The 27873-nt window shown below is 42.5% G+C and overlaps 1 protein-coding gene across 1 annotated transcript in view; it reads right to left on the bottom strand.

Annotated features, from left to right (window-relative positions):
• Nucleotides 1-27873, bottom strand: part of LOC121867343 — an 87353-nt gene that overhangs the window by 9120 nt on the left and 50360 nt on the right. Inside the window, 7 exon segments of the mRNA XM_042367268.1 lie at nucleotides 4676-4733; nucleotides 4735-4783; nucleotides 4786-4806; nucleotides 8293-8428; nucleotides 9300-9362; nucleotides 14134-14235; nucleotides 15564-15741. Of these exon segments, the coding sequence (XP_042223202.1) occupies nucleotides 4676-4733; nucleotides 4735-4783; nucleotides 4786-4806; nucleotides 8293-8428; nucleotides 9300-9362; nucleotides 14134-14235; nucleotides 15564-15741 (607 nt within the window).

Genomic DNA, 27873 nt, shown 5'->3' with positions numbered 1-27873 from the left:
GTGTGTGCCTAAGTGTTGAGGTGTTCTGGGGTGTGTACCTGAGCGTAGAGGTGTACTGGGGTGTGTACCTAAAGTGTTGAGGTGTTCTGGGGTGTGTACCTGAGTGTAGAGGTGTACTAGGTGTGCTACCTGAGTGTAGAGGTGTACCTGAGTGTAGAGGTGTATGGAATGTGTACCTGAGTGTAGAGGTGTACTGGGGTGTGTACCTGAATGTAGAGGTGTACTGGGATGTGTACCTAAGTGTTGAGGTGTAATGGGGTGAGTACCTGAGTGTAGAGGTGTACTGGGGTGTGTACCTAAGTGTTGAGGTGTTCTGGGGTGTGTACGTGAGTGTGGGGGTGTACTGGGGTGTGCCTGGGTGAAGAGGTGTACTAGGTGTGTACCTGAGGTGTGGGGTGTACTGGGGTGTGTACCTGGATGTAAGAAACTAGGGTGTGTACCTGAGTGTAGAGGTGTACTGGGTTGTGTGCCTACGTGTTGAGGTGTTCTGGGGTGTGTACGTGAGTGTAAGTGTACTGGGGTGTGTACCTGGTGAAGAGGTGTACTAGGTGTGTACCTGAGTGTAGGGGTGTGCTGGGGTGTGTACCTGGATGTGAGGTAAACTAGGGTGTGTACCTGAGTGTAGAGGTGTACTGGGTTGTGTGCCTACGTGTTGGTGTTCTGGGGTGACGTGAGTGTGAGGTGTACTGGGGTGTGTACCTGAGTGAAGAGGTGTACTAGGTGTGTACCTGAGTGTAGAGGTGTACTGGGGTGTGTACCTGGATGTAGGGTAAACTAGGGTGTGTACCTGAGTGTAGAGGTGTGGGTTGTGTGCCTACGTGTTGAGGCTGGGGTGTGTGCCTTGGAGGTACCTGAGTGTAGAGGTGTATTGGAATGTGTACCTGAGTGTAGAGTGTACTGGGGTGTGTACCTAAGTGTTGAGGTGTTCTGGGGTGTGTACCTGAGCAGAGGGTGTACTGGGGTGTGTACCTAAGTGTTGAGGTGTTCTGGGTGTGTACCTGAGTGTGGGGTGTACTAGGTGTGCTACCTGGTGTGGGGTGTGCCTGGTGTGGTGTGTGGAATGTGTACCTGAGTGTACAGGTGTACTGGGTGTGTGCCTGAATGTGGGGTGTGCTGGGATGTGTACCTAAGTGTTGAGGTGTAATGGGGTTGAGTACCTGAGTGTGAGGTGTACTGGGGTGTGTACCTAAGTGTTGAGGTGTTCTGGGGTGTGTACCTGATTGTGAGGTGTACTGGGGCGTGTAACTGAGTGTAGAGGTGTACCTGAGTGTAAGAAGTGTTGGGGTGTGTACCTGAGTGTAGAGGTGTACTGGGGTGTGTAAATAAGTGTTGAGGTGTACTGGGGTGTGTGCCGAGTGTAGAGGTGTTCTGGGGTGTGTACCTGAGTGCAGAGGGTGTACTAGGTGTGTATCTGAGAATAGAGGTGCACTGGGGTGTGTACCCTAAGTGTTGAGGTGTTCTGGGGTGTGTACCTGTGTAGAGGTGTGAATGGGGTGTGTGCCTGGTTGTAAGGTGTACTGGTGTGTGTACCTAGGTGTTGATGTGTTCTGGGGTGTGTACCAGGTGGTGTACTGGGTTGTGTACCAGAGTGTATAGGTGTTCTAGGTGTGTACCTGAGTGTAGAGGTGTACTGGGGTGTGTACCTAAGTGTTGAGGTGTTCTGGGGTGTGTACCTGAGTGTAGAGGTGTGCTGGGGTGTGTACCAGGTGTGAGGTGTACCTGAGTGTAGAGTTGTACTGGGGTGTGTGCCTGGTGTGGGGTGTACTGGGGTGTGTGCCTGAGTGTGGGGGTGTATGGGGTGTGTACCTGGTGTGGGGTGTACTAGGTGTGTACATGGTGTGAGGGTGTGCTGGGGTGTGTACCTAAGTGTTGAGGTGTTTCTGGCGTGTGTGCCTGAGTGTAGGGGTGTACTGGGGTGTGTACCTAAGTGTTGCTTGTTGAGGTGTTCTGGGTGTGTACCTGAGTGTAGAGGTGTTCTGGGGCGTGTAACTGAGTGTAGAGGTGTACCTGAGTGTAGAGATGTATTGGGTGTGTACTGAGTGTAGAGGTGTACTGGGGTGTGTAAATAAGTGTTGAGGTACTGGGGTGTGCCTGAGTGTGGGGTGTTCTGGGGTGTGTGCCTGAGTGCAGAGGTGTACTAGGTGTGTGCCTGAGAGAGAGGTGTACTGGGGTGTGTACCTGAGTGTGGAGGTGTACTGGGGTGTACCTGGGTGTTGAGGTGAAATGGGGTATGTACCTGAGAGTAGAGGTGTACTGGGGTGTGTACCTGAGTGTAGAGGTGTACTGGGGTGTGGCCTGGGTGTTGAGGTGAAATGGGGTGTGTGCCTGAGTTTATAGGTGTACTGGGGTGTGTACCAGAGTGTAGAGGTGTACTGGGTGTGTACCTGGGTGTAGAGGTATACTGGGGTGTGTTCAAGTGTTGAGGTGTTCTGGGTGTACGTGAGTGTAGAGGTACTGTGGTGAGCACTGAGATAGAGGTGTACCTGAGTGTAGAGGTACTGGGTGTATAGCTGAGAGAGAGTGTGTACTGGTGTGTGTACGTGAGTGTAAGGTGTACTGGGTGTGTACCTGAGTGTATAAGGTACTGGGGTGTGTACCTATGTGTTGAGGTGTTCTGGGGTGTGTACCTGAGCGTAGAGGTGTACTGGGGTGTGTACCTAAGTGTTGAGGTGTTCTGGGTGTACCTGAGCAGAGTGTACTGGGGTGTGTACCTAAGTGTTGAGGTGTTCTGGGTGTGTACCTGAGTGTAGGGGTGTACTAGGTGTGTACCTGAGTGTAGAGGTGTACCTGAGTGTAGAGGTGTATTGAATGTGTACCTGAGTGTAGAGGTGTGCTGGGTGTGTACTGAATGTAGAGGTACTGGGATGTGTACCTATGTTGAGGTGTAATGTACCTGAGTAGAGGTGTACTGGGTGTGTACCTAAGTGTTGAGGTGTTCTGGGTATACCTGAGTGTAGAGGTGTACTGGGCGTGTAACTGAGTGTAGAGGTGTACCTGAGTGAGATGTATTGGGGTACCTGAGTGTAGAGGCGTACTGGGGTGTGTAAATAAGTGTTGAGGTGTGCTGGTACCGAGTGTAGAGGTGTTCTGGGGTGTGTGCCTGAGTGCAGAGGTGTACTAGGTGTGTACCTGAGAGAGAGGTGTTGGGGTGTGTACCTGAGTGTAGAGGTGTACTGTGTGTACCTGGTGTGTTGAGTGAAATGGGGTGTGCCTGAGTTTATAGGTGTACTGGGGTGTGTACCAGAGTGTAGAGGTACTGGGGTGTGTACCTGGGTGTGGAGGTGAAATGGGGTGTGCCTGAGTGTACTGGGGTGTACCAGAGTGTAGAGGTACTGGGGTGTGTACCTGGGTGTAGAGGTGATTGGGGTGTTGTTCAAGTGTTGAGGTGTTCTCGTGTGTACGTGAGTGTAGAGGTGTACTGGAGTACCTGAGTGTAGAGGAGAGGTGTACTGGTGTGTATCTGAGAGTAGAGGTGTACTGGTGTGTACGTGAGTGTAGAGGTGTACTGGGGTGTACCTGAGTGTAGAGGTGTACTGGTGTGTACCTAAGTGTTGAGGTGTTCTGGGGTGTGTACCTGAGCGGAGAGGGTGTACTGGGTGTGTACCTAGTGTTGAGGTGTTTGGGGGTGTGTACCTGAGTGTAGAGGTGTACTAGGTGTGTACCTGAGTGTAGAGGGGTGGCCTGAGTGAGAGGTGTGTTGGAATGTGTACCTGAGTGTAGAGGTGTACTGCACCTGAATGTAGAGGTGTACTGGGATGTGTACTCATGTTGGAGGTGTAATGGGTGTGTACCTGAGTGTAGAGGTGTACTAGGTGTGTACCTGAGTGTAGAGGTGTACTGTGTACCTGAGTGTGAGGTGTACTGGGGTGTGTACCTGAGGTAGAGGTGTACTGGGTGTGTACCTGAGTGTAGAGGTACTGGGGTGTGTACCTGAGTTGAAGTGTTCTGGGGTGTACCTGAGTGTAGAGGTGTACTGGGGTGTGTACCTGAGTGTTGAAGTGTTCTGGGGTGTACCTGAAAATAGAGGTGTACTGGGGTATGTACTTGAGTGTAGAGGTGTACCTGATTGTAGAGGTGTATTGGGGTGTATACCTGACTGTAGAGGTGTACTGAGGTGTGTATTTGAATTTAGAGGTGTACTGGGGATTTTATCTGAGTGTATAGGTGTACTGGGGTGTGTAATTGAGTATGGAGGTATAGGAAGTGTAACTGAGTGTAGAGGTGTAGGGAAGTGTAGTTGAGTGTAGAGGTGTAGGGAAGTGTAACTGAGTGTAGAGGTGTAGGGAAGTGTAGTTGAGTGTAGAGGTGTAGGGAGCTGTAACTGAGTGTAGAGGTGTAGGGAAGTGTAACTGAGTGTAGAGGTGTAGGTAAGTGTAGTTGAGTGTAGATGTGTAGGGAAGTGTAACTGAGTGTAGAGGTGTAAGGAAGTGTAACTGGGTGTAGAGGTGTAGGGAAGTGTAACTGAGTAGTGTGTAGGGAAGTGTAACTGTGGGTAGAGGTGTTGGGAAGTTTATCTGAGTGTAGAGTTGTATTGGTTGTACCTAAGTGTTATAGAGTGCGTGTATTTGAGTATCGAGGTGTCATGGAGTCTACCTGAGTAGAGAGGTGTATCGGGGTAAAGCTGAGTGTAGAAGTGGTAGAGTTTACCTGAGTATAGAGGTGTTGTGGGACGTACCTGAGCATAGAGGTAGTATAGGCCGGCCCTGACGGTGACAGTGCCGCTGTTGAGGGAGATTATGTTGGAGGCCGAGCTGCTCCATCCAGGCAGCTGGTGTCCACTGTGGTGCACCTGTCTGAACCTGTAACCTGCAAGGACGGCAGGATGGAGTCGGGTGGGAGGGGTGGGAGGGGCACAGGAAAAAGAGAAAAGTGAAGCAAGTAAAGTAGGGTCATATAAAATAAAGAGCAATGGCGACAAAGGAGAAGAAAGAGAAAATTAAGAGATAAGAAAAGTCAGGGCCAAGAAAAAATTGGAGGGGAGAGGATGTGAAAAGAGAAAGATAAGAAGAATTAGGAGAAGGAGAATGACATAGAAATGTTTCAAGAGGTCAGGGTACGAGGAGATGGGTGGGAGGAGAAAGGAATGGGGTATGTTAGATACAAAATATACTTAAGATAGATTTGCTTGTTCCACATCTAAGATTCAAAATGCAAAATTCCTTCACCTACAGTTGTTTACTAATTTTCTAATTATTGTCGTACTAATGTCATACTAATAGATTACGTAACATTAAAAACCCAAACATCAACAGGAATTGTACACCCAATTTTATATATATATATATATATATATATATATATATATATATATATATATATATATATATATATATATATATATATATATATATATATATATATATATACACATACACATATATATATATATATATATATATATATATATATATATATATATATGAGGGTAGAATATGCTGGATAGCTTCAGACATAGGTTTGATGGATATATGAGTAATAAGGGTTGGGTGTAAACGGGACTGTCCAGAATGGGCCAATGGGCCCGCCTGCAGTTTCCTTCATTCTTATGTTCTTATGTTCTTAAGTAGGAGGCAGCTACCAAACACTGAGGTACTACCGCCTGGGAAGAAATTAGAAGCATAATGTGTTGTCTAATGGTAGACCCTGCTGCCATATGGCATCACGAAAATTGTGACCAAGTCACAGGTTGCTGATCTGACTTTCTGTCTCATTTACACACAATTGCAGGGTCTCAATTGTGTCTCATACTACAAACAAAACATGTATCGTTTCTCACTTTTTTTTTTTTTTTTTTAATTTTGTGGTTCTTTATGTATTATTATTATTATTATTATGAATATTATTACATATTTAGCCTCTCAGGTCCCGATGTGGGTCGGAGACCGTGTGCGAGTGGTGCTGCGGGGACTACCTTGCACATAAGTGGACAGAGTAACGTTTTACCAAACCAGTAAATGTTACTCTGATCACCTGCTGCACGAGTAGTCCCATTAGAGGTTCACGGCCATAAGCTCGTTGAACAGGCTTTGTATGAAATATAACAGAGTCTAGGACTGCTTTAGTGACCTGGTGGCCCAGAGGTAACATTTCACAATTATGATCGGGGTTCGAATTGGCGGGGTGAGGTGTTGATTATATGTAGAAGTCTGCTTGCTTTATTGGGCTAATGAAATATATATATATATATATATATATATATATATATATATATATATATATATAAAATATATATATATTTTTTTTTTTATATATATATAAAAACAAAGAAGTATGTGTGTGTGTAAGACGAGAATCTCGAAACTACTTTACCGATTCAGTGATGATGGATGGTTATATGTAGTGATGATGATGGATGGTGTTATATGTAGTGATGATGGGTGGTGTTATATGTAGTGATGATGGTGGTGTTATATGTAGTGATGATGGGTGGTTATTGTAGTGATGATGGGTGGTGTTATATGTGTGATGATGGGTGGTGTCATATGTAGTGATGATGGATGGTGTTATATGTAGTGATGATGGGTGGTGTTATATGTAGTGATGATGGGTGGTGTTATATGTAGTGATGATGGGTGGTGTTATATGTAGTGATGATGGGTGGTGTTATATGTAGTGATGATGGGTGGTGTTATATGTAGTGATGAGGGCAGAGCATGAGTGAGGAGTATGAATGAAGAGATAAGAGCATGAGCAAGAGGTAGCATGAGTGATGAAAGGATTTTGAGAGGAGCAGGATTAGGGAAGAGCATGGGTAAGATGGGAAGAGCATGATTAATGAGCATGAGTGATAAGAGAGGGGCATGAGTGATGAAAGAGGAGCATGAGTAGAGAGGGAGGAGCATAAGTGATGGAAGAAGAGCATGAGAGATGAGGAAGTAGTGTGAGTGATGAAAGGATGATTAGAGGAGCATTAGTGGTGAGGGAGGATCATAGGTGATGAGAGAGGATTGCGCATGATAAGAAAGGAGCATGAGTGATGAGGGAGGATCTTGTGCAATGAGAGAGGAACATAAGTGATTAATTAGGAACATGAGTGATGAGAGAGGAGCATGTGTAATGATAGAGGAGCATGTGTGATGAGAAAGGAACATATGGTGACGAGAGAAGGGGTATGGCTGATGAGGCAGGGGCATGATTGATAAGAGTGGAGCATGGGTGATGAGGGAGGAGCATGAATGATGAGGGAGGAGCATGAATGATGAGAGAAGAGCATGAGGGATGAGGGAGTACCGTGAGTGATGAGAGAATGATGAGAGGAGACATTGATGAGGGAGGAGCATATGTGATAAGAGAGGAGTATGGATGATGAGAGAGGAGCATTAACGATAAGGTAAGATCATGGATAATGTGCATGAGTGATGAGAGAGGAACATGAGTGATGGGTAGGGAGCATGAATGATGATAGATGAGCATTAGTGATGAGGGAGCAGCATGTGTGATAAGAGAAGGGCATGGGTGAAGAGGGAGGAGCATGAACGATAAGGGAAGATTGTGATTAATGAGCATGAGTGATGAGAGAGAGGCATGGGAGGATGAGAGAGGAGCATGAGTGATGATAGATGAGCATTAGCAATGAGGGAGGAACATGAGTGATGAGGGAGGAGCAAGAGTGATAAGGAAGGATCATGATTAATGAGCATCAGTGATGAGAGACCATGTGTGATGGGAGATGATCGTGCATGATGGAAGAGGAACTTGAGTGCTGAAAGTGGAGCACATGTGATGTTAGGGAACACACATGATGAAAGAAAGGCATGAGTGATGAGGGAGTACCGTGAGTGATGAAAGAAAGATGAGAGGAACATTAGTGATGAGGGGAGCATGTGTGATAAGAGAAGGGCATGGATGAAGAGGGAGGGGCATGATAAGGGAAGATCATGATTAATGAGCATGAGTGATGAGAGAGGAGCATGAGTGATGGGTAAGGAGCATGGGTGATGAGAGAGGAGAATGAGTGATGGGTAGGGAGCATGAGTGATGAGAGAGGAGCATGAGTGATGGGTAGGGAGCATGAGTGATGATAGATGAGCATTAGTGATGAGGGAGGAGCATGAGTGATGAGAGAGGAGTATGATAGATGAGAGAGGAGCATTAGTGATAAGGGAGAAGCATGCATGATGAGTGAGGAGCATGTGAGATGATAGAGGAGCATGTGAGATGATAGAGGAGCATGTGAGGTAATAGGAGAGAAGGGAGTGATGAGAAACGAACATGTGTGATGGAGCTAGCATGAATGGTGAGAGAGGAGCATATGTGTGATGAGGAGGAGCATTAGAGAACTGTGTGAGGTACCGTGGCGGGAGGTCCTGTTGATAGGGGAGGCGACGAAGTGGGCGACGGTAACAGGTGAACGAGCCCGACGACGGCGCTCTCTCTTCCCTGGCCTCTTCTTCTTCTGGTTCTGCTCACCAACCGGTAGGTCATTACCAGGTCATTATCAGGTCAACAAAAAGATACCAGGTCAACATAGGTTCACCAGGACAACCCCAGATCATTGCAAAGGCACCAAGTCAACATAAAGGCACCAGGTTAACATAAATGCACAGGTCAACATATAGTCACAGATCAACACCGAATCAACATCAGGTCAATATAAAGGCACCAGGTCAATATAAAGGCACCAGGTCAATATAAAGGCACCAGGTCAATATAAAGGCACCAGGTCAACATCAGGTCAACATAAAGGTACCAGGTCAACACCAGGTCGATATAAAGGCACCAGGTTAACACAAGTTCAACATAATGGTATCAGGTCAACCCCAGGTCATGATAACATTTTCAGGTGCAACAGAATTTGAAGAGGTCAGTAGCAACAGTAATAATAACCACAGGAGGCCAACAGGCCATCATCATCAACAATAGCAAGTCCAATAGAGACGGAGTCACAGTTCACGGGATCGTAGTTCACGGGGTCATTATTCACGGGGTCCACAGTTCACGGGTCAGAGTTCATGGGATGATAGAAGTTCATGGTGTCGCAGCAGGTCACAGTTCACGGATGGCGGGTACATGGAATGGATAGAAAAAAAAATAGTCTATGCAATATCATTTGGTCATAATATTTTAAGTTTATAAACACGGCGGGACAGACTCAACATGTGTTTACTCTACTAAAATCTGTTGCCTGGATTCTCCATGAACTTTATACACTCATGTGACGGAGATTCTTCTGGTTATCATTCAGAAAAATATAATAAGAAAATTACCAAATAAGATATTTTCTTTAATTTTTGTGTTTAACCTCTCTGAAAATATAGGGATTGTTGAAATATTCAGATTTGTTTTCTTTCGCTGTAAACTGAAGGCAATAGGAATAATTCCAAGCAGAAGTGGGCAGAGTAGCCGCCGTACCGGGAGGTAGCCTGAGGGAGGGGCAGCACACCACACACTGTCACTAAACTACGATTGAAAGTGACACACACCAGGCAAATACCACAGGCAGGAGGAGAAGCGAGGTGATGAAAAAGAGTATATATATATATATATATATATATATATAAATATATATATATATATATATATATATATATATATAATATATATATATATATATATATATATATAATATATATATATATATATATATATATATATATATATATATATATATATATATATATATATATATATATATATATATATATATATATATATATTATTTGTTGATTATGGTCTCAATACTGTAAACGACAACCATTCTCAACACACAATTCATTAGCATGTACTGTACAAATAATCACTTTATAATAGCACTCAGATGCATCAGTTCAGTTATTACAGTAGACTAAGATTCAATACAACTATCCTTCCGTTCTCAGGATCAATCAGGGCACAACAAGACAACAACTAGAAGCACATCCCATGCTGGTTTATTTACACACCACACACTAGGTCTCACGAAGGGGGTCTGAAAACAAAAAAAAATGAGGACATAACCAGCAGATGCGTCTTGGCCTCGACACAAGTCTGCTAACATCACCTCTGTGTTGCGTATCTATAAGCCCGAGTGTCCTGGCAGCTGCTATTCGCCCAACCACTGTGCAGGACATCAGCAACATTTATGGTCGCATCAAGGATGGTTCATGACTTTATTATAACAGACTTCGCGGTCATTTCTTCTCGCTGCACTCCTGATTAAGATAGTTTGGCTTGGGATGAATGGTTGGACGAATGAGCCCACAGCGTTGCTGCTCGCTTGGTAGTTGGGTGAAAAGCAGTTAATGAGATCTTAAAATTAGCATCAGCAAAATATAGCGATGAGTTGAGTAAGGCGTACATTCATAGATTCAGTCATACACCAACTCAGGGATGACTCTCATGATACGATACACACACACACACACACACACACACACACACACACACACACACACACACACACACACACACACTTGCGGAAGGGTAAAGAAAAGCGCATGTAGAACACTAGATATAATTATCAAATTTAAAATTTAATGACATTCTTTAAATTATATGTGTGTAAGTCGTGTCTAGTATGAAGGCATACTAAATCAGGATACGGATGACATGTTTACCAAAAATTAGTCTGTACATATATATATATATATATATATATATATATATATATATATATATATATATATATATATATATATATATATATATATACATTCAAGAGACTCAGTCAAGTTATAACCTATTCCACAGAATAGGCTACCATGTATTTTAACACACATGCAAAATCATTATTAACACATATAATGGGCTGTCTGAGGGGGTCCTGTGGCAAAATGTGGCAAAATGGCGTGTACTCGATTTCTCTCTTGATTGTTTTAGGGTACTTTTTAGGTCTTGGGCAGGCTGTCTGACCAGAGGTTGTATTTGCATTTATACCTGCTGCAGAAGGAATATGTGAATTGGCAGTAATATTTTTGTTTTGTGATTATAAGAAAGAATCTTCCAAGTTTGCCATTGTACATAATATACTCTCCCATAAGGCACTTCAGACTAGGGCTTAGTAGCTGTTCAACTGCAGGTGTCAGCTTCCCCAGTTCAGTGTTTACAAACATATGCATGTCAAATGGGTAGGTATATGTATAGGGTTTTTCTGCTTGATTAGTTTATTCCTCGCAGAGCTCGGAAGGTTTGACCGAGCAATGTATTAGCCCGTCTCATAGGCAGAAGTACTTATATAAATGTGGGTTAATTATATTAGTCTTGTATAACTATTATCCCCTGTAACTTTCCACTAGCTATGAGGTGACATGTTCAGAGCACGTGATCGGGTGTGTCCACAGGAAGGCGCGTCACTTAGTGCTAACTCAAGGCATAAGTAACAGGCTCCCTGGCCACCTATTGAGGGCAGTAGCTTGATAACACTCTCAAGAGGAAGACTTTATCAGAGCCATCCCTGATGTGCTCTGTCTCTCCTCCAGGGAGGACGTCTGATATTCTCCGTTCTCCCTCGAGCACCTCGAAGGGGAGTTACTCATCACTCCCGAGAGAAGGACGTCTGATAAATTCTGTTCTCCCTCGAGCAGTCTCTACTCACTATCACTCCCACTTTCACATCAATTGGACTTATTTAGTAGAGCTACTTTAAGATAGCCTCCGTCCTCATTAAACACTCATAGCTACAGTGATTAAGTTAAGGTGATATACATTTGGAACTGTATATAATATATTTTCCTAATAGATGAAGAAAGGACCAGTTAGGTTTCTCTCTACTAAAAACCCAATAAACTTTTACATGTTCCAGCTCTATAAACTCATCAAGAATCAACAGGGCCAAAACAAGGTCATTCTCAGAAAAAAATGCACTTTTGTACCCACACCCTTTGGACGCTGTGTATGGGCTAGTCTGACTGGCATATATCATAAATCATGCCATATTCAATTAAAGTGTGGCAACATGCATATCAAAATGACCGTCTCGACCCTACTGATACAACAGAACCACAATTCAGTGTATCTGCCATCCATACAAGAGAATTATTGGTCAAAATTGAATAAAATTGCATAAGTAAAAGTTAAAAGCAGGTTTATTCGCAAATTACCTCCACATTAATAAATAAAGCGGCATAATCTGAGTTTCATTATTTTAAATGGCAATTACTGTGTGTAAATCAATGATTTTGTACCTAATTGCATTCATTAGGAAATTACAAAGCTCTTCAAGCTTTGTAATCTCTCAATGAAGTGCCATTATCCTTCATACATGAGAATTATTCATATATAGAACGATAGGATAGTTTATACACTTCATAATTGTAAGACTACCAGAAAAGGATTTCTTACAAGTAGTATCTGGTGAGTAACATTTGCAGAACTTACAGCATAATGCCTTATTTTCTCGGCACCTTGCCTCGTGAGAAACTGGCTTCCACCAACACCCCACCAATGTCCTGGTAGCCATACAACAACATATCCTTCTTAAACAGTTAGGTATTGTTTGTGTTGCAAGAAAAGCACAACAAATTACCCCTGGTTGATGTACTCGATGGTGGCAATTTGTCCAGGGTCTGGAGCTTGCTCTGGTGATAGAGTTCATTCAGTAGGTATCAAGGGTCTTACAAGATGACCCTGGTTTAAATACCTGAACCAAATATGCCTCAGCTTTGGCAAATACTTCTTCCATATCTGCCTCGAGCTTCCTAAATGATCCATGGTAGTCCATGCCATTCTCTACCTTCAATGTCCCAGCCTTTGTCCCAAACTTACTGGTTATATTACACCCGATAAGGGTGTGGATAGCTGGGAAAACTGAGCAGACATCAGGAGTGAGCTCCGCCAGAGTACAGACTGGGATACATCATGTGGTGTCTCCAACACCAACACTTAGACGCATCGAGGTACAAAAGTGCAGCATTGCTATGACACTATTTATGTCATTTAACACACCAACAACTCTGTTCTTACCACTAGCAGCAGCATGAGGAATGATTCTCAGGTCAGCTTCTTCAAGCTGTGACTCTAGTTCGGTGATACACTGTACCTTGTAACCACAAACCATCTCACAGGACATAGGACATCCGTCTGATGCAGCACTCAGACAGATCTTAACTTGATTTGATTGAGAATTAATGTATCGACGCAAATAACGAAGAATATGTTGCTTTATTTATTAATATGTTTCATATTAACTTGAAGGTAACTTGCGAATAAACCTGCTTATAACTTTTACTTATACACTTTTATTCCATTTTGACCAATAATTCTCTTGGATGGGAAGCGGATACACTGGATTGTGGTTCTGTTGTATCACTAGGGCCGAGACGGTCATTTTGATATGCAAGTTGCCATACTTTAATTGAATATGGCATGATTTATGCCAGTCCAACTGGCCCATACACAGCGTCCGAAGGTTACGCATGCAAAAGTGCATTTTTTTCTGAGAATGACCACTGGTCAGACAATCTACCCAAGTTCATTTTTGGTAACACTTAATAGTACCCTAAAATAATCAAGAGAGAAACCGAGTATAAGCTATTTTGCTATAACAGCCTCCTCAGGCAGTGAACTAACAGACTTTTAATTAACCTTTCTCAAGTTTATGAAAGGGGTCCCTTAGGCCTGACGGGCCATTAGGGGAAGTGTGGATACAGCGCAATGAAGACTTAACCTTTTTACGGAACGCAAAAAGATAGTACGGTTGACATTGCATTTGACTTTCATTTCCCCAACTGTAAAGTTAGATACCCATTCATTGCTGGGTGAACAAGGAGTTTCCTGGACGCTAGACAATGACTCTTAAGCCTGAAGGTAAGCACTGTATTCATTCGACCATTGCACTCCTTCACACTTATAACGCATATAAAAATCATTATATATTTCCATAAACATTTCTCACACGTTGTACCAAAGGTCGCCAGGCTACTCACGGTCAAGGCCTCTACATAAAGGGAGCTGACGTTGCTGACGTGCTCTTTTTTTTTAGCAACTATATTTATTTCCCGGCGAAAGTCGAAGTTAGGAATATTCTTATCTCGGGTGTGCACCCATTTAAACGTAAACAGACAGATACAATAATTATGCGCACAAAACACACACAGACACACACACACACACACACAGACAGACACATATTTACTCGTATACATTAAATATAAACATATAGACACACACACACTACACGTACAGGAGCAGGCACACAAAGCAACGTGCCGCCACTACCTTCACAAGAGACTCGCGGAACAGGACAGGCACGGGGTTTTGGTTAGATTGGACTCGAGTCTTCTGCCGCATCCGAACCCCTCTGCCGGAGCCGTGCAAACTCTGAGAAGGGTGACATGGTGAATCGGTTATGGCAGGAGGCACACTGGAGGTTATGGGGCCTAATGGGAGGCAGAAGCAGAAGTGAAACGATGTTGGAGGGAATGAGGGAATATGAGGGCGAGTGGTTGAGTTGGGAAAGGAGGAGGTCGTTGAGTGGTTAAGGTTTTAGGACTAGGTAGGAACATGAGGGCTGGGGCAGGGACGGAGGTAAAGGAAAAGGAGATGTAATTTTATTAAAGGACTAGACTACAGGACAGCTATTTGGGTCTCAAGGGGGTGGATGTGGAAGTGATACAAGGGCGACAAGCCTTAGAAAAGCAGAGAGAAGTCTTGAGGTAGAGGAGGAGGACGAGTCAGAAGATGCATAGTAGTGGTGGAGCGCAGGAGCGAAGAGGTCTTCCTGTTAGTCTTGGTGTTGGTGCAAAGACGAGGGTACAGGAGGGCAAGAGATAGGCAAACAACAAAAAGGTGTTCTACTCTTAGATGTGTTGCATGTTGCGTGTAGCTCAGTGTTAATCATGCATAGCTTCACAGTATTCTGATATACACGTGAAATGTAACAAAAGTCTGATATATATCATCTTACATATCTGAAAACTATTGATTATCCAGTAGTGTTCAAACAGCACTTTTCCCTGTGGTAGACACTACTATTCTTCAGTGATCAGTCACATCCTCATCTCAGCTGCCAGATTGGCAAAATTACTGCAGCCATAGGATTATTATAGCAGTGAATTTTATTTGTACAATTGTTCAGGGGCAGATATGTTCAAAGATAATCAATTTATCGTGTATATTCACTGGATTAAGGCAAGTTATAGGAAGGATGGCACCGTCTATAGCACTTATGTTAAAACTACCTCTTATGTGACTACGGTGTTAATTCATGTATCTTGAATTGCATGCTTAACATTGGTTCCATTTTAGGATTAAAAGACAATATTTTTAAAGCTGAGACATTTCCATAGAGGTTCTGTGAGTTTAAACACTACTAGCTTAAAAGGAAGTTGTCACAGCACTCCACTGAATGAAATAACTGTTAAAGCTAACTCGCTTTCAACTAGCAAATTACTTCTGTTAAAAAAATGGCAATGCATTGACCCAGAAACTATTGTTTTCATTGGTTAAGGCCAATTTACAGAAAGTTGCTTGCATAGATAAATTTTGAAAATAAGTCACCACCAAGATGTTAAAATAAAGTTTAGACTACATAAATGTTAACACACAAAAAAAATGTTTCACACAGATAGGAAGGCACAGAAAAAAGGTTTTCTTAATTTTGCCACTAAAACAATTGGTCTTCTATGGACGCGGGCTGTTTGACATACCTTCACTCGGGACTGCCGCTCCATCAGTGCTACACGTTCCCTGGTCTGCCTGCCGATGCCATTGTCACCATCGTCATCATCGTCGTCCCGTGGTGTGTACGGCCTGGAGGAAAGTTGAGGGCCTGAGGCAGGTGAGTATTGTTGGCGTCGCTTCTTAGGGGCCCACAAGTTGGATATTCTGAGGGTGATGCCTCAAGTTAGTAATGGAAGCAGAAACTAAGATAAGCGAGAGAGATATTAAACTGAAGCTTGCAATTGTAGGCAGATGGACCAAGAGACGGCTGCCCATGTAACTGAATCGTACAGACAGCTTTGGAGAGTTAACGTAGAGTGGGTGTGGGTCACTGTAGTTCTCAGTACAGTAGGTATTATATTACGTTAATGGGTGGGCATGAAGACGCCAAAGGCATTTTTGGAGATTTTCATACAAGTTTTGTTATAAAGCATCAGCATATTCATCCCGGATAGAAAATGTTATTGAAGCAAAGATCAACGTTGACGTGATGATAAACTATGAGTACCATGATCAGCATTACACACACACACACACACACACACACACGATGAATGAACAGAAAGAGAAATAACTAGATCGCAGGGTTATTTACTATATACTGTATGTTACCGGTAATGAGTGAAATCCGGTGTCGTGTAGAATTATTAGGCATTTTATAAAATGCCTAAAACTTTAAGGCAAAGTATAATACCAATCATCTCGTACACCTTCCCTAGACATTTTATATATTACCAGGTTTGTTTTTGACAATGTGTGAAACGAAACCTGTATATACACGTTTATTCCCCTAACCTAACCTAACCTAACCTAACCTAACCTAACCTAACCTAACCTAACCTAACCTAACCTAACCTAACCTAACGTTTTAATGCTTTTCCTAAGCCCATTTACGCATTTTATATATTGATATATATAGATACTGAATCAGATTATTTAACCATAAAAATACAGATACAGAGTGGATAATAATAACAATATTGACATGGCTGAGCCAATTGTGAACCTGAGCTCTCTTAATGGCACCTGATATACTCGTATACTGTACATTTATCTCAAGGAAGTATTAAGTAACATATAGTATCAACTGGAATAGTACAAGTAACATGGAGTTAGTAAGAACATAATCCCTACCTTATGTATAGAATACCTAGGAAAAATATAAAAGATCGGATTAAAGAAGCTTACTTCATATTTTACAAAAAAAGAGAAAAAATTGGCATTGCATAAAATGGCTGATTTTCACACTTTACCGGAAACATAAACATAAATACATACATACATACATACATACATACATACATACATACATACATACATACATACATACATACATACATACATACATACATACATATACATACATACAATACATGCACACTGTACACATACATACACTAGAAAACATACGGATTAAGAGATCCTTCTCAGGAGGCTTGAGGTTTACTCAATTTGGATAACACACACACACACACACACACACACACACACACACACACACACACAAGTGAGTGAAACTGAGGCCTCTTGAGGAGGATCTTTTAATATGTATGTATGTATGTATGTATGTATGTATGTATGTATGTATTAATTAGCCCGTCGATCTACAAACTTCTCTTACTGTCTATTCGTCGTTATATTATAGTGTCCTTTGTACAGCGCAGAAATTAATGGAATGTGTTATTTATACCGAAGATTGGCCAGCTGTTAGGATTTATATATATATATATATATATATATATATATATATATATATATATATATATATATATATATATATATATATATATATATATATGTGTGTGTGTGTGTGTGTGTGTAATAAAGTTATGCTACACTTGTACACTTGAGCCCATGTCTTCTATCTTGTTGTGTGCATATGTACATATATTATGTTTCTTATCATTGGGTTTTATTTTGTTTGGGGTTATATTATATTAGTAATTTGTATTGTTCCCTTCACTTACTAGAATATTCTTTTGTTCTCTTCCAGATGCCATACTACCCTTGGTCAGTTATATGAACAATAAAGCCTAGAAAAAGGTCGACTCTAGTCTTCCTTCACCACAATATATTGCTCATATAACTGACCAAGGGTAGTATGGCATCTGGAAGAGAACAAAAGAATATTCTTTCATCCAAGGTGAAGTCGATAAGATGTTGTCGTTAGCAATAATCGAACTTCACCATGGGGGGTGCAAGTCCTCATCACTATTAATGAGCGGCACAAAAAGCGGCTTGTTGTCGACTACAGCCAAACCATCAACAGGTATACCCAGCTGGATGCTTATCCCTTGCCCCGGATAGACGACTTGGTGACGAACCTATCTAGTTACAAGATATTCATCACACTCGACCTAAAGAGTGCGTACCATCAGATCCTTATACGGGATACGGACAAGCCATTTACTGCCTATGAGGCGAACGTTGAATTGTACCAGTTCCGTAGGGTCCCGTTCAGAGTGACGAACGGCGTGGCTTGTATCCAACGAACCATCGATGAATTCATACGTAGAAACGAACTGCTGGGTACTTTCGCTTACATTGACATCACCATCGCCGGTTCGTCTCAACAGGAGCACGATGGAAATCTGTCCAAATTCCTTGAGGCAGCAAAGAAGTCAAAATTCACCTTCAATGAACACAAATCTGTCTTCTCAGCAACGTCCATTGACTTGTTGGGCTACACCAAATCACATGGTACTCTCAAGCCAGACGCCGATCGCTTGCGTCCTTTGAAGGAATTGCCAATTCCGAAAGACTTACCTGCTCTACAACACGTGATAGGACTCTTTTCATACTACTCTACACTTTTCCGACAAGGTCAGACCTTTGGTCAAGGCTCAATCATTCCCTCTCCGAGGGGAAGTAGTCTCCCCCTTCGAAAATCTTAAAGAGGAAATAGCAAGTGGTCGAAGTTTAAGGCTTGATTTGAGTTGTATGGCCATTAGGCATCACAAACTGACACAGGTAGATTTTTTAGATGGTAAACAGTCGCCAAATCCAAAAATGGCCCCAGTGTGCATTGGAAAACACTGAAGCAGTTATAACTTTGGAAATAGAAGGAATAGAGTAACAAACTTTATATCAATTTTGGCCAATTTTGACATGTCTAACACGATAAAACAGCAAGAGAGTTTCCTTGTAGCATCTGCGTTCATTACAATGGATCACCATGCCTATAGTTTTCAAGTTTATAAGACCCTGTTTACTAATTACGACAGCGACATAAAAAAAACCCAATTGTCTTAGAGGTGAACACTGTAACAATATATTATGAGTGCTCAGAGATATGCAGATATATGCAACAGGACACAGGTAACACGAGTATACGCAAGAACACTAATAAATAACATTAAAAACAACACTAATGTTCTCCAGACTGACACAGCGAAGACATTTACAGCACTACGTCGTTACAATCGGCGTAAACGCAGTAACACGTTTATATTAAAGGTCTACGGAGCAATAAACGTTCATAAAAATAGCGACCAGTAAACAGATGACACTGGTATAGAGATACAGTACTGAACTCATGGACATATAACAGGTACACGCTAAAATAAGAATCTATTGGCGAAGAAGCAAACCAGAGCCCGGGTGTTAAGACAAACATTTCCACTCAGCGCAGAAGACAATGTAAAAAGACATATCCATAGAGGGGCATTTCAGGTCTCTGACGCACGGTTGATATAACATACTAGCAAACACTAATGAGATGCTGGCCATGACTATAACCACTTAACATTGAAGTATTGCAAGTGATGTTTACTTTGTCGACATTCAGCAACAGAAAAGAATCCTGTACATAGATAATATTTCACTCCCGGACATTGTGTATCATCTATCAAGGTCAAAGGTCAACTCAGTAAGAAGAGTACGAGCCTGCGTCATGAATCACATGTGTGCGTTGTATCACGAGGATGACGTCATGAGGATCAGCTGACATCACGGAGATCAGCTGAAGCCTGGGTAGATATGTGACGCCTATCAGCAATCATTCATCTTGGTCTGATACGTTGAGATACAGTTTCTGATTCTTTCCTGTTGCGGGGACGGAAGGGAACACTTTCACAGTAGAGAAGAGAGGATTGTTGAAGCAGCAGGTGAATAACGCTCAAGTAAAATAATCTGAAAAGTAATAATAGGAGATGTCTACCACTGAGGGAAGAGCATACTGTAGAAGATGCGACTACTAAGGTGGAGAGGAAACACGTTTAGTCGGTCTGTTGAATCGTGAGTGTTCATTGACCTTGCTACAGAGGTGCTGTTGAAGTGTCGGGTTTTGGACCATGAGACCTGTCACTATGAATTAAGACCGATTGCGGTGCCAGAGATCAGATGTGACTGACCAGATCAAGGATTATTGGCGCTGTTATCTGATAATAACCATCTAAACAAGATTTCATCAATCCTTATCCGGTTGGCGTTATTCATACATGATGTCATCTCCGGTTGGTGATGTAACTAAAGCACCATTTCAGTGACTAATACAAGTTCGATGTTATCAGGCAGTGACATCCTAATTTTTCAGCTGTAGAAATTTACTGAAAATGAAATACCGCACACAGTTTGATCCAGGAAACGAAATAATATAATTTGATACCAAAAACGCGTATGAAGTATTACGCGTAAGACAGCATAATACAGCTACTGTTTAAACCGTTTGAAGAACATAAGAACATAAGAAAATAAGGAGTCTGCAATAGGCCGGTTGGCCTGTGCATGGCAGCTCCTGTCGAGAGTTACTACCACTCTCTATCATCCATGAATCTATCTAGCCTCCTTTTGAAACTTTCCAGAATTCCCGCACTTACTACAAGGTTGCTAAGCTTGTTCCACTCGTCCACCACCCTATTTGTGAACCAGTTTCTTCCTATCTCCCTCCTAAACCTAAACTTATCCAACTTGAATCCGTTGCTCCGAGTCCTATCCTGCTCGGATATTATAAGAACTTTATCTATATCCCCTTTATTGATTCCTTTCACCCACTTAAATACTTCTATCATATCTCCCCGCACTCTTCGTCTTTCTAGGGAATGCAAGTTAAGTTTCTTTAACCTATCCTGATATGGAAGGTTTCTAAGTCCCGGAATCATTTTTGTCATTCTTCGCTGCACCGACTCTAGTGAATCTATATCCATTCTATAATAGGGGCACCAGAACTGAACCGCATAATCGAGGTGCGGCCTGACTAGTGCAAGATATAGTTGCAATAAGACCTCTGCACTCTTGTTACTTACACTTCTAGATATAAAACCCAATAGTCTGTTTGCCTTATTTCGAACATTAACGCACTGTTTTCTAGGCCGTAGGTCCGGGCTTACAAGTACCCCTAGGTCTCTTTCACAAGTCGACTTCTCGAGGTTGATGTTGTTAAGGCTGTATACATTATAAGTATTTGTTCTTCCAATATTAAGTACGCTGCACTTGCTGGTGTTGAATTTCATTTGCCATTTTTCAGACCACCCCTGCAGTTTATTTAGATCCTCCTGTAATGCATTTGCATCCTGCCCTGAATTAATTTGGCGCCCTATTTTGGTGTCATCCGCAAACTTGCTTATGTCACTGCTGATCCCAGTATCTAGTTCGTTTATGTAGATTATGAACAAGAGTGGGCCTAGTACTGACCCCTGGGGAACCCCACTGGTTACACGGCCCCACTCAGATTTAACACCATCTACGCTGACCCTCTGCGTTCTATCGGTGAGCCATGATTTTATCCAATTTAAAACTTTCCCCTCGATACCATGAGCCTTAATTTTTCTCAGAAGCCTCTGATGCGGTACTGTGTCAAATGCTTTGCTAAAGTCTAAGTAAATAACATCGTAATTTTCGTCATTATCTACTACCTCGAAGACTTTCCTAAAAAACGTCAGCAGATTTGTTAGACAAGATTTTCCCTTTGTAAACCCATAAGAACATAAGAAGGACATAAGAAAATAAGGAGTCTGCAATAGGCCGGTTGGCCTGTGCATGGCAGCTCCTGTCGAGAGTTACTACCACTCTCTATCATCCATGAATCTATCTAGCCTCCTTTTGAAACTTTCCAGAGTTCCCGCACTTACTACAAAGTTGCTAAGCTTGTTCCACTCGTCCACCACCCTATTTGTGAACCAGTTTCTTCCTATCTCCCTCCTAAACCTAAACTTATCCAACTTGAATCCGTTGCTCCGAGTCCTATCCTGCTCGGATATTATAAGAACTTTATCTATATCCCCTTTATTGATTCCTTTCACCCACTTAAATACTTCTATCATATCTCTAGATGCGATCGGATGTTATCTCCTATAATTGATTCAAGAAATTTCCCCACTACTGATGTCAAACTGATCGGCCGGTAATTTGACGCTGATGCTCTGTCTGCCTTTTTGAATATGGGTACTACATTTGCCTGTTTCCACAAGTCTGGCACAACTCCAGTGTCTAATGATTTTGTAAATAAGTTTACGAGGGGTCCGCTAATCTGTTCCCTACACTCTTTCAAGACTCGGGGGAAAATTTCATCCGGCCCTGGGGATTTTGTTTTCTTTAGTTTATTTATCTTCTTAAGAACATCCTCTTTTCTGATAGTGATATTCTTTAATTTCTCTTCTTCCTTTTCCTTAAATATCAGTTCCAACTCTGGAATTTCATCACAAATTTCTTCTGTGAAAACTGATAAGAAGTAGCTGTTCAATGATTTGCTTATTTCTTCACTGCCATTTATCACTTCTCCCCTCCCTGACTTTAAAGGCCCAACTTTGTCCTTGACCTGGAAAAATCCCTTGGGATTCGCCTTGGATTCTCTTGCTATTTTGATTTCATAGTCTCTCTTTGCTTTCCTTACATTTTTCTTAACATTCCTAGATAGTTCATTATACCTATTTCTGAGCTGCTTCTCCCCTCCCTTTAATTTCTTATATATTCCTTTCTTTATTCCTATGTCATGTTTAAGTTTTCTGGTCATCCACCTTGGCTCATTCTTATTTGACCTAATTTTTCTGTATGGTATATTTTGTTCTTGTGCTCTATGTAGTATACTAGTGAATATATTATAGTCATGATCAATTGTTGTGTCATCTATGACCTCACCCCTTCCTACTGGGGACTGACGTGACTGTTCCCAGGTGACCTCACCTAGGTACCTTCTTAACCCCTGATAATCCGCCAACCGAAAGTTTGGGTCTCTGACCATATTGTCATTGTTTTTCGTTTCCCAATTTAGGTTGAACCTGATTTCTCTGTGATCACTGTTACCTAGTTCTTCCCTTACTGTGACATCTCTGATAATATTTTCTTTATTTGTTAATACTAGGTCTAATATATTGTCACCTCTAGTAGGTTCTGTAATTAGTTGTTTCAAAAAAATTTCCTGTACTGCGTCTAGGAAGTCTCAGATTCATAGTCGCCTACAATGTTGTCCCAGTCAATATTTCTGAAGTTGAAATCCCCCACAATGCATAGGTTGTTATTATTATAGAATGGACATAGATTCTTTGGAGAGAGTACAAAGAAGAATGACAAAAATGATCCATAATATTAGAAACCTTCCATATGAAGAAAGACTGAAAAGCTTAGGCTTACATTCATTAGAGAGGCGTAGAGTTAGGGGAGATATGATAGAGGTGTACAAGTGGGTAAGTGGGATTAACAAGGGTAAAATGGAAGATGTTCTGAAGCTCAGTAATAACGAAATAACTAGAACAAATGGCTTTAAATTAGATAAATTCCGATTCAGAAAGGATATAGGCAAGTACTGGTTTGGTAATAGAGTTGTGGATATGTGGAATAGGCTACCGAGTGCTATAGTAGGATCGGGGACGCTAGGGAGCTTCAAGACGAAGTTGGATAGGCACATGGAAGTGCTGGGATGGGTGTGAAAGGGATCTGCCCTGTATGGGCCAGTCGGCCTCCTGCAGTATCCCACTTTCTTATGTTCTTATGTTCTTATGTTCTTATGTTCTTATGTTCTTATTTTGCTGCCCTACTCATTTCCTGCCATATGGGCTGAGCTGCTTCTTTGCCAAGACTTGGGGGCCTGTAAATCACTCCCATAATTAGTTTTTCTCTTCCTTCCGTGATTTCTACCCACACAGACTCGGTTCCTATTTCACCCTTTATTGAATTATTAATACAGCATTTTCATGTATCCTTGACGAAGAGTGCGACCCCTCCCCCCTTCCTTCCTTCCTTCCTTCATATCCTACATGTAAACATTTGAGAAGATTCCGTAGATCGTTAAACTATCATTCACTCCCAAAATTCTGTTCCTATAACCAACAAACAGTTAATGACAACATAAAGATACCTCTTATAACTCTAGAGACAAAAAACAACAGCTACATATCAACCACACTTTGAACACGTACACAAAACAGTACAAGTATTTAACATCATAACACTAAATTAAAGAGTTAATATTCATATTCATAAGTGGCTTTAAGTGACTCGCCATATTATTGTAAGTGACAGTAACAGAGATGAATCATGTGAGTGACAGCAGCACCTTGGGGGACAGAAGTGTGTCGTGTGAGTGACAGTAACACCTTGTGGGACAGAAATGTGTCATGTGAGTGACAGTAACACCTGGGGGACAAACATATGTCGTGTGAGTGACAGTAACACCTTGAGGGACAGAGATGTATCGTGTGAGTGACAGTAACACCTTGGGGGCAGAGATGTGTCGTGTGAGTGACAGTAACACTTTGGGGGGACAGAGATGTGTTGTAACAGTACAATGAGTTTAGAGCTGAAAGTCCCGCCAAAAAGCCTGACGCCCGTATTATTAAACAACATCTTCCCTTGAAGAGGGTCGTCATGTTTCAATCCGAGTTTTAAACTAAAAGAGTCCTGAGGGACACCGCAGTACAGTACTTATCGGGGTGGTGTGGCGGTAAAATTAACTAATTCCAATAAAATATCTGCCCACGTGCCTAACCACTCACCATTCTTACCATACGTAGTTTTAACACAACATATTTATTTTGTATTGATAAATAATAAGTGTTAGAAAGTGATTTTTTTTCTGTTGAGTTTACTGAGAGAATATTGAGGTTGAATTTGATGTTAATGTGTTTTGAAGCTATCATACTGCTTGATGAATATACTGCGAGATGACCAGCTATGGGGCTGAGGGGACGGGGCAGGCACCCTGCCCGCCCCACCACCCAAGACAAAGAACCCATATTCAGGGACATATGGAAGAACATCTTCCGAATCACAAATGAAGAGAATAGGGAATTCGATGGTACCCACGAGGAGCTCGTCCTTGATGAACTCCGGGGCCAGACACACCGCACTCAGCCTTCCCCTGAAATCATATGGGAGGATCTGAGAGTGGACAGCCCATTGTCCAAACCAATCACCTCGGAAGAACTCAACACAGCCATCTCCAATACCAAAAATAAAGCCCCTGGTTATTCAGGCATCACCAAGGAGATCCTCAGCCACATAAACAACCCGGCCATGGAGAGACTGAGAACCACAATGAACGCTTGCCTGGCCTCGGGTTACTTCCCAACTAAATTCAAAGAGGCCATTATTACCCTAACACCAAAACAAGGAAAGAACCCCGCCGTCCCACTAAACTACAGACCGATCTCCCTCCTCGAAGTACCTGGAAGAATACTAGAAAAAATCATCAATAACCGTCTGAGAAATCACCTGGAAACAACAAACAGACTCAACTGCAGACAATTCGGTTTCAGGAAAGGGAAGTCCACCACAACAGCGATAGCCCTGGCATGTGAAAACATAGCCAGAGCCGCGGCGAGTGGTAGACAGTGTAATCTAACTCTCCGGGATGTAGCGAAGGCATTTGACAAAGTCTGGCACGACGGTCTAAAATATAAGATCCTCCAACTCGGACTTCCCACCAACATTGAAAAGTTGCTTTGCAATTTTCTTGACGGCAGAAATGCTAGACTGAGGGTAGGACAACATACAGGAGAGACCTTCCCACTCATGAGTGGAGTCCCTCAGGGAAGCGTCCTCTCCCCCATCCTAAATATTATTTAAACAAGTGACACCCCGCCTACCACTAGAATAGGTAACGAAGATATTATGTATGCAGATGACATCACTCAAATAACAACACATCAAAGAAAATCGCGAGCGTTACAGGTCGACAACAACAGGCGGGAATTAGAAAGGGTAAATAACTACGAAAAACAATGGAAAATCCAAACCAGTCTCCCGAAATTCACAGTGATACCCTTATGCAGAAGGAAAACCCATCCATTAATAACCAATAATGCCCAGATAGAATACAAAAGCAGAGGCACCCTCCTGGGCCTGCATATATCCACGACAGGTTACTCCCATCATGTACACAGCAGGAAGGAAAAGCAAGAAGAGAGCTGAAAACTATACAAAGCGCTTCCAGAAAATAAAACTGCCCTGACATCATTCATCACACCGATATTAACTTACCCAGCAATACCTCTTTATACTATGAGCACCACTCAAATATTAAAATTACAGGTGGTCCAAAATGAATCCTTAAGATACGTCACAGGTGAAAGATACCCCTCACCAGAACCACAGCCGAGATACATAGACCTGAGAATGAAACCCATCAACCAGCAGTTGCACACTGGCAGCCTTCTGGCTACCAGCTCTTTCAATAAACCGTTAATTATTATTATTATTATTAATCTGGCAGATAGAACGATCAGAGCAAGAACTCCTTCAAAGACTCCACCAGATAGCGACAACAACCATACATGGTTCCCAAAAATTACGAAATCTCAAGGTCCATTGCCCCTATCTACACGGCCAGGCAATAGACAACCTCCCTAGACCAGCATCCGCCAGTAGGGTCGGCGGAATATTAAATAAGGCCTTAAAACACCCATAAATGGGACAGGGTAGGCTGTCTAATGCCTGTACGGACAGACAATAACTAACCCATGACACAACCCTAACACACTATTAGCAGCTAGGGGTCAGCCCGCCCTCTCTTACCTCCTAAATTTCTTCAATTTCCGAACTATAACTTCCTTCCCCCACCTCTAATCTTCCTTCATTCCTCCTTTCTCTACAAAAAAAAATAAATAAAAAACCGCCTGCCCTGCCACCAACCCCACCCTGCTCCGCCCCGCCACCTGCTCCACTCCCTCCGCCTGACACCCTCACCTCTTGGGCAACGTCACGTGCCCAGCCTCTTCCCCCCACACTCACACCCCAGCACCAATACCTCACCCCAACCCCGGACTCCAGCCCTTCCTCTTCCCCCTCACTCACGGCCAACCAGACTCCTCTACCTCATGTCCCTTCCCCTGCTGCACACCCCTGCCCATCTTCCTGCCTTCCCCTGCCTTTCTGTTAGTATTTAGTTATTAGAGATTAGTGCAGCAATGATATATAGAGATGGATTTCTGTAAAGACCTTCCCTAGTGACCTGTCCACTACTATTACACCGTAGCATGTATTGGAAAGTAATGATACCTGTTCTATGACATAACCATCTATATTCTATAGCTTCTTTCTCACTATCCTGCATGAGTTACTTTCGGATTAACGAGACAGGCACTGTGATGCATAATAGCATGAAGGCATTTAAAGATGTAATGATGTTAGAGTAAATCATATTCACTTCTAGACATTCAGATTAGGGAAGAATTAGACCTCCCTCCCCCCCTTGTTGGATGTCACATTGTCTCACAATATATGGTCGAGTTGGGATTTACGTGAGATACCTGAGGGTTATGGGTAATCATAATCTTAAGGGTGCGTACACCGCCTCTGGTCTAATGACCTCGCGATATTTTATGCTGATCTCACTTCCAGCCAAACGTAAACCCAGTATTTGCAGGTCTAGCAAAATCCTGCTAGTGGGTCACTAGACTTCCCCATTTGAGTCATACCTCTGCCAATCACACACTAGAGGGAGAACAGACGACCATGGAGGTCAGTAAGCAGTCAGAAAGTAGCAAAGCCTGTCCAGGATGGCGACAGCGTTGCACCCCCTGCTGGCTCATCCCTGTAATGCTTGACGCAGAGAAACCCGATGGAGAGAATGACATAGTGCCACTGCTAGCATGCCCTTTCGTCAACTTGTGTATGCCGGATGAAGAGATGTCCCAGCTGGGATCCTGTCATTGTTCCAGCCAGGCCGTCAGCCTGACGACACCATCTGGTGGATTGCCAGTACCACAGTCATTGGGTTAGAAGCAAATATCTAGAGACGACAGAGTCTACTTGGTGCCTGAACTTTGTAATTACTACATTGAATCAGGGGTGCTTGAGGACATTCTTGCTGTTTATCCAAAATTTGCTAGCCCACACTGATTAGTCTTCAATTAGAATATGACG

Source organism: Homarus americanus, unplaced genomic scaffold, assembly GCF_018991925.1.
Source record: "Homarus americanus isolate GMGI-L3 unplaced genomic scaffold, GMGI_Hamer_2.0 scaffold6317, whole genome shotgun sequence".
Lineage (NCBI taxonomy): Eukaryota > Metazoa > Arthropoda > Malacostraca > Decapoda > Nephropidae > Homarus > Homarus americanus.
This window is presented reverse-complemented; position numbering and strand designations above follow the sequence as displayed.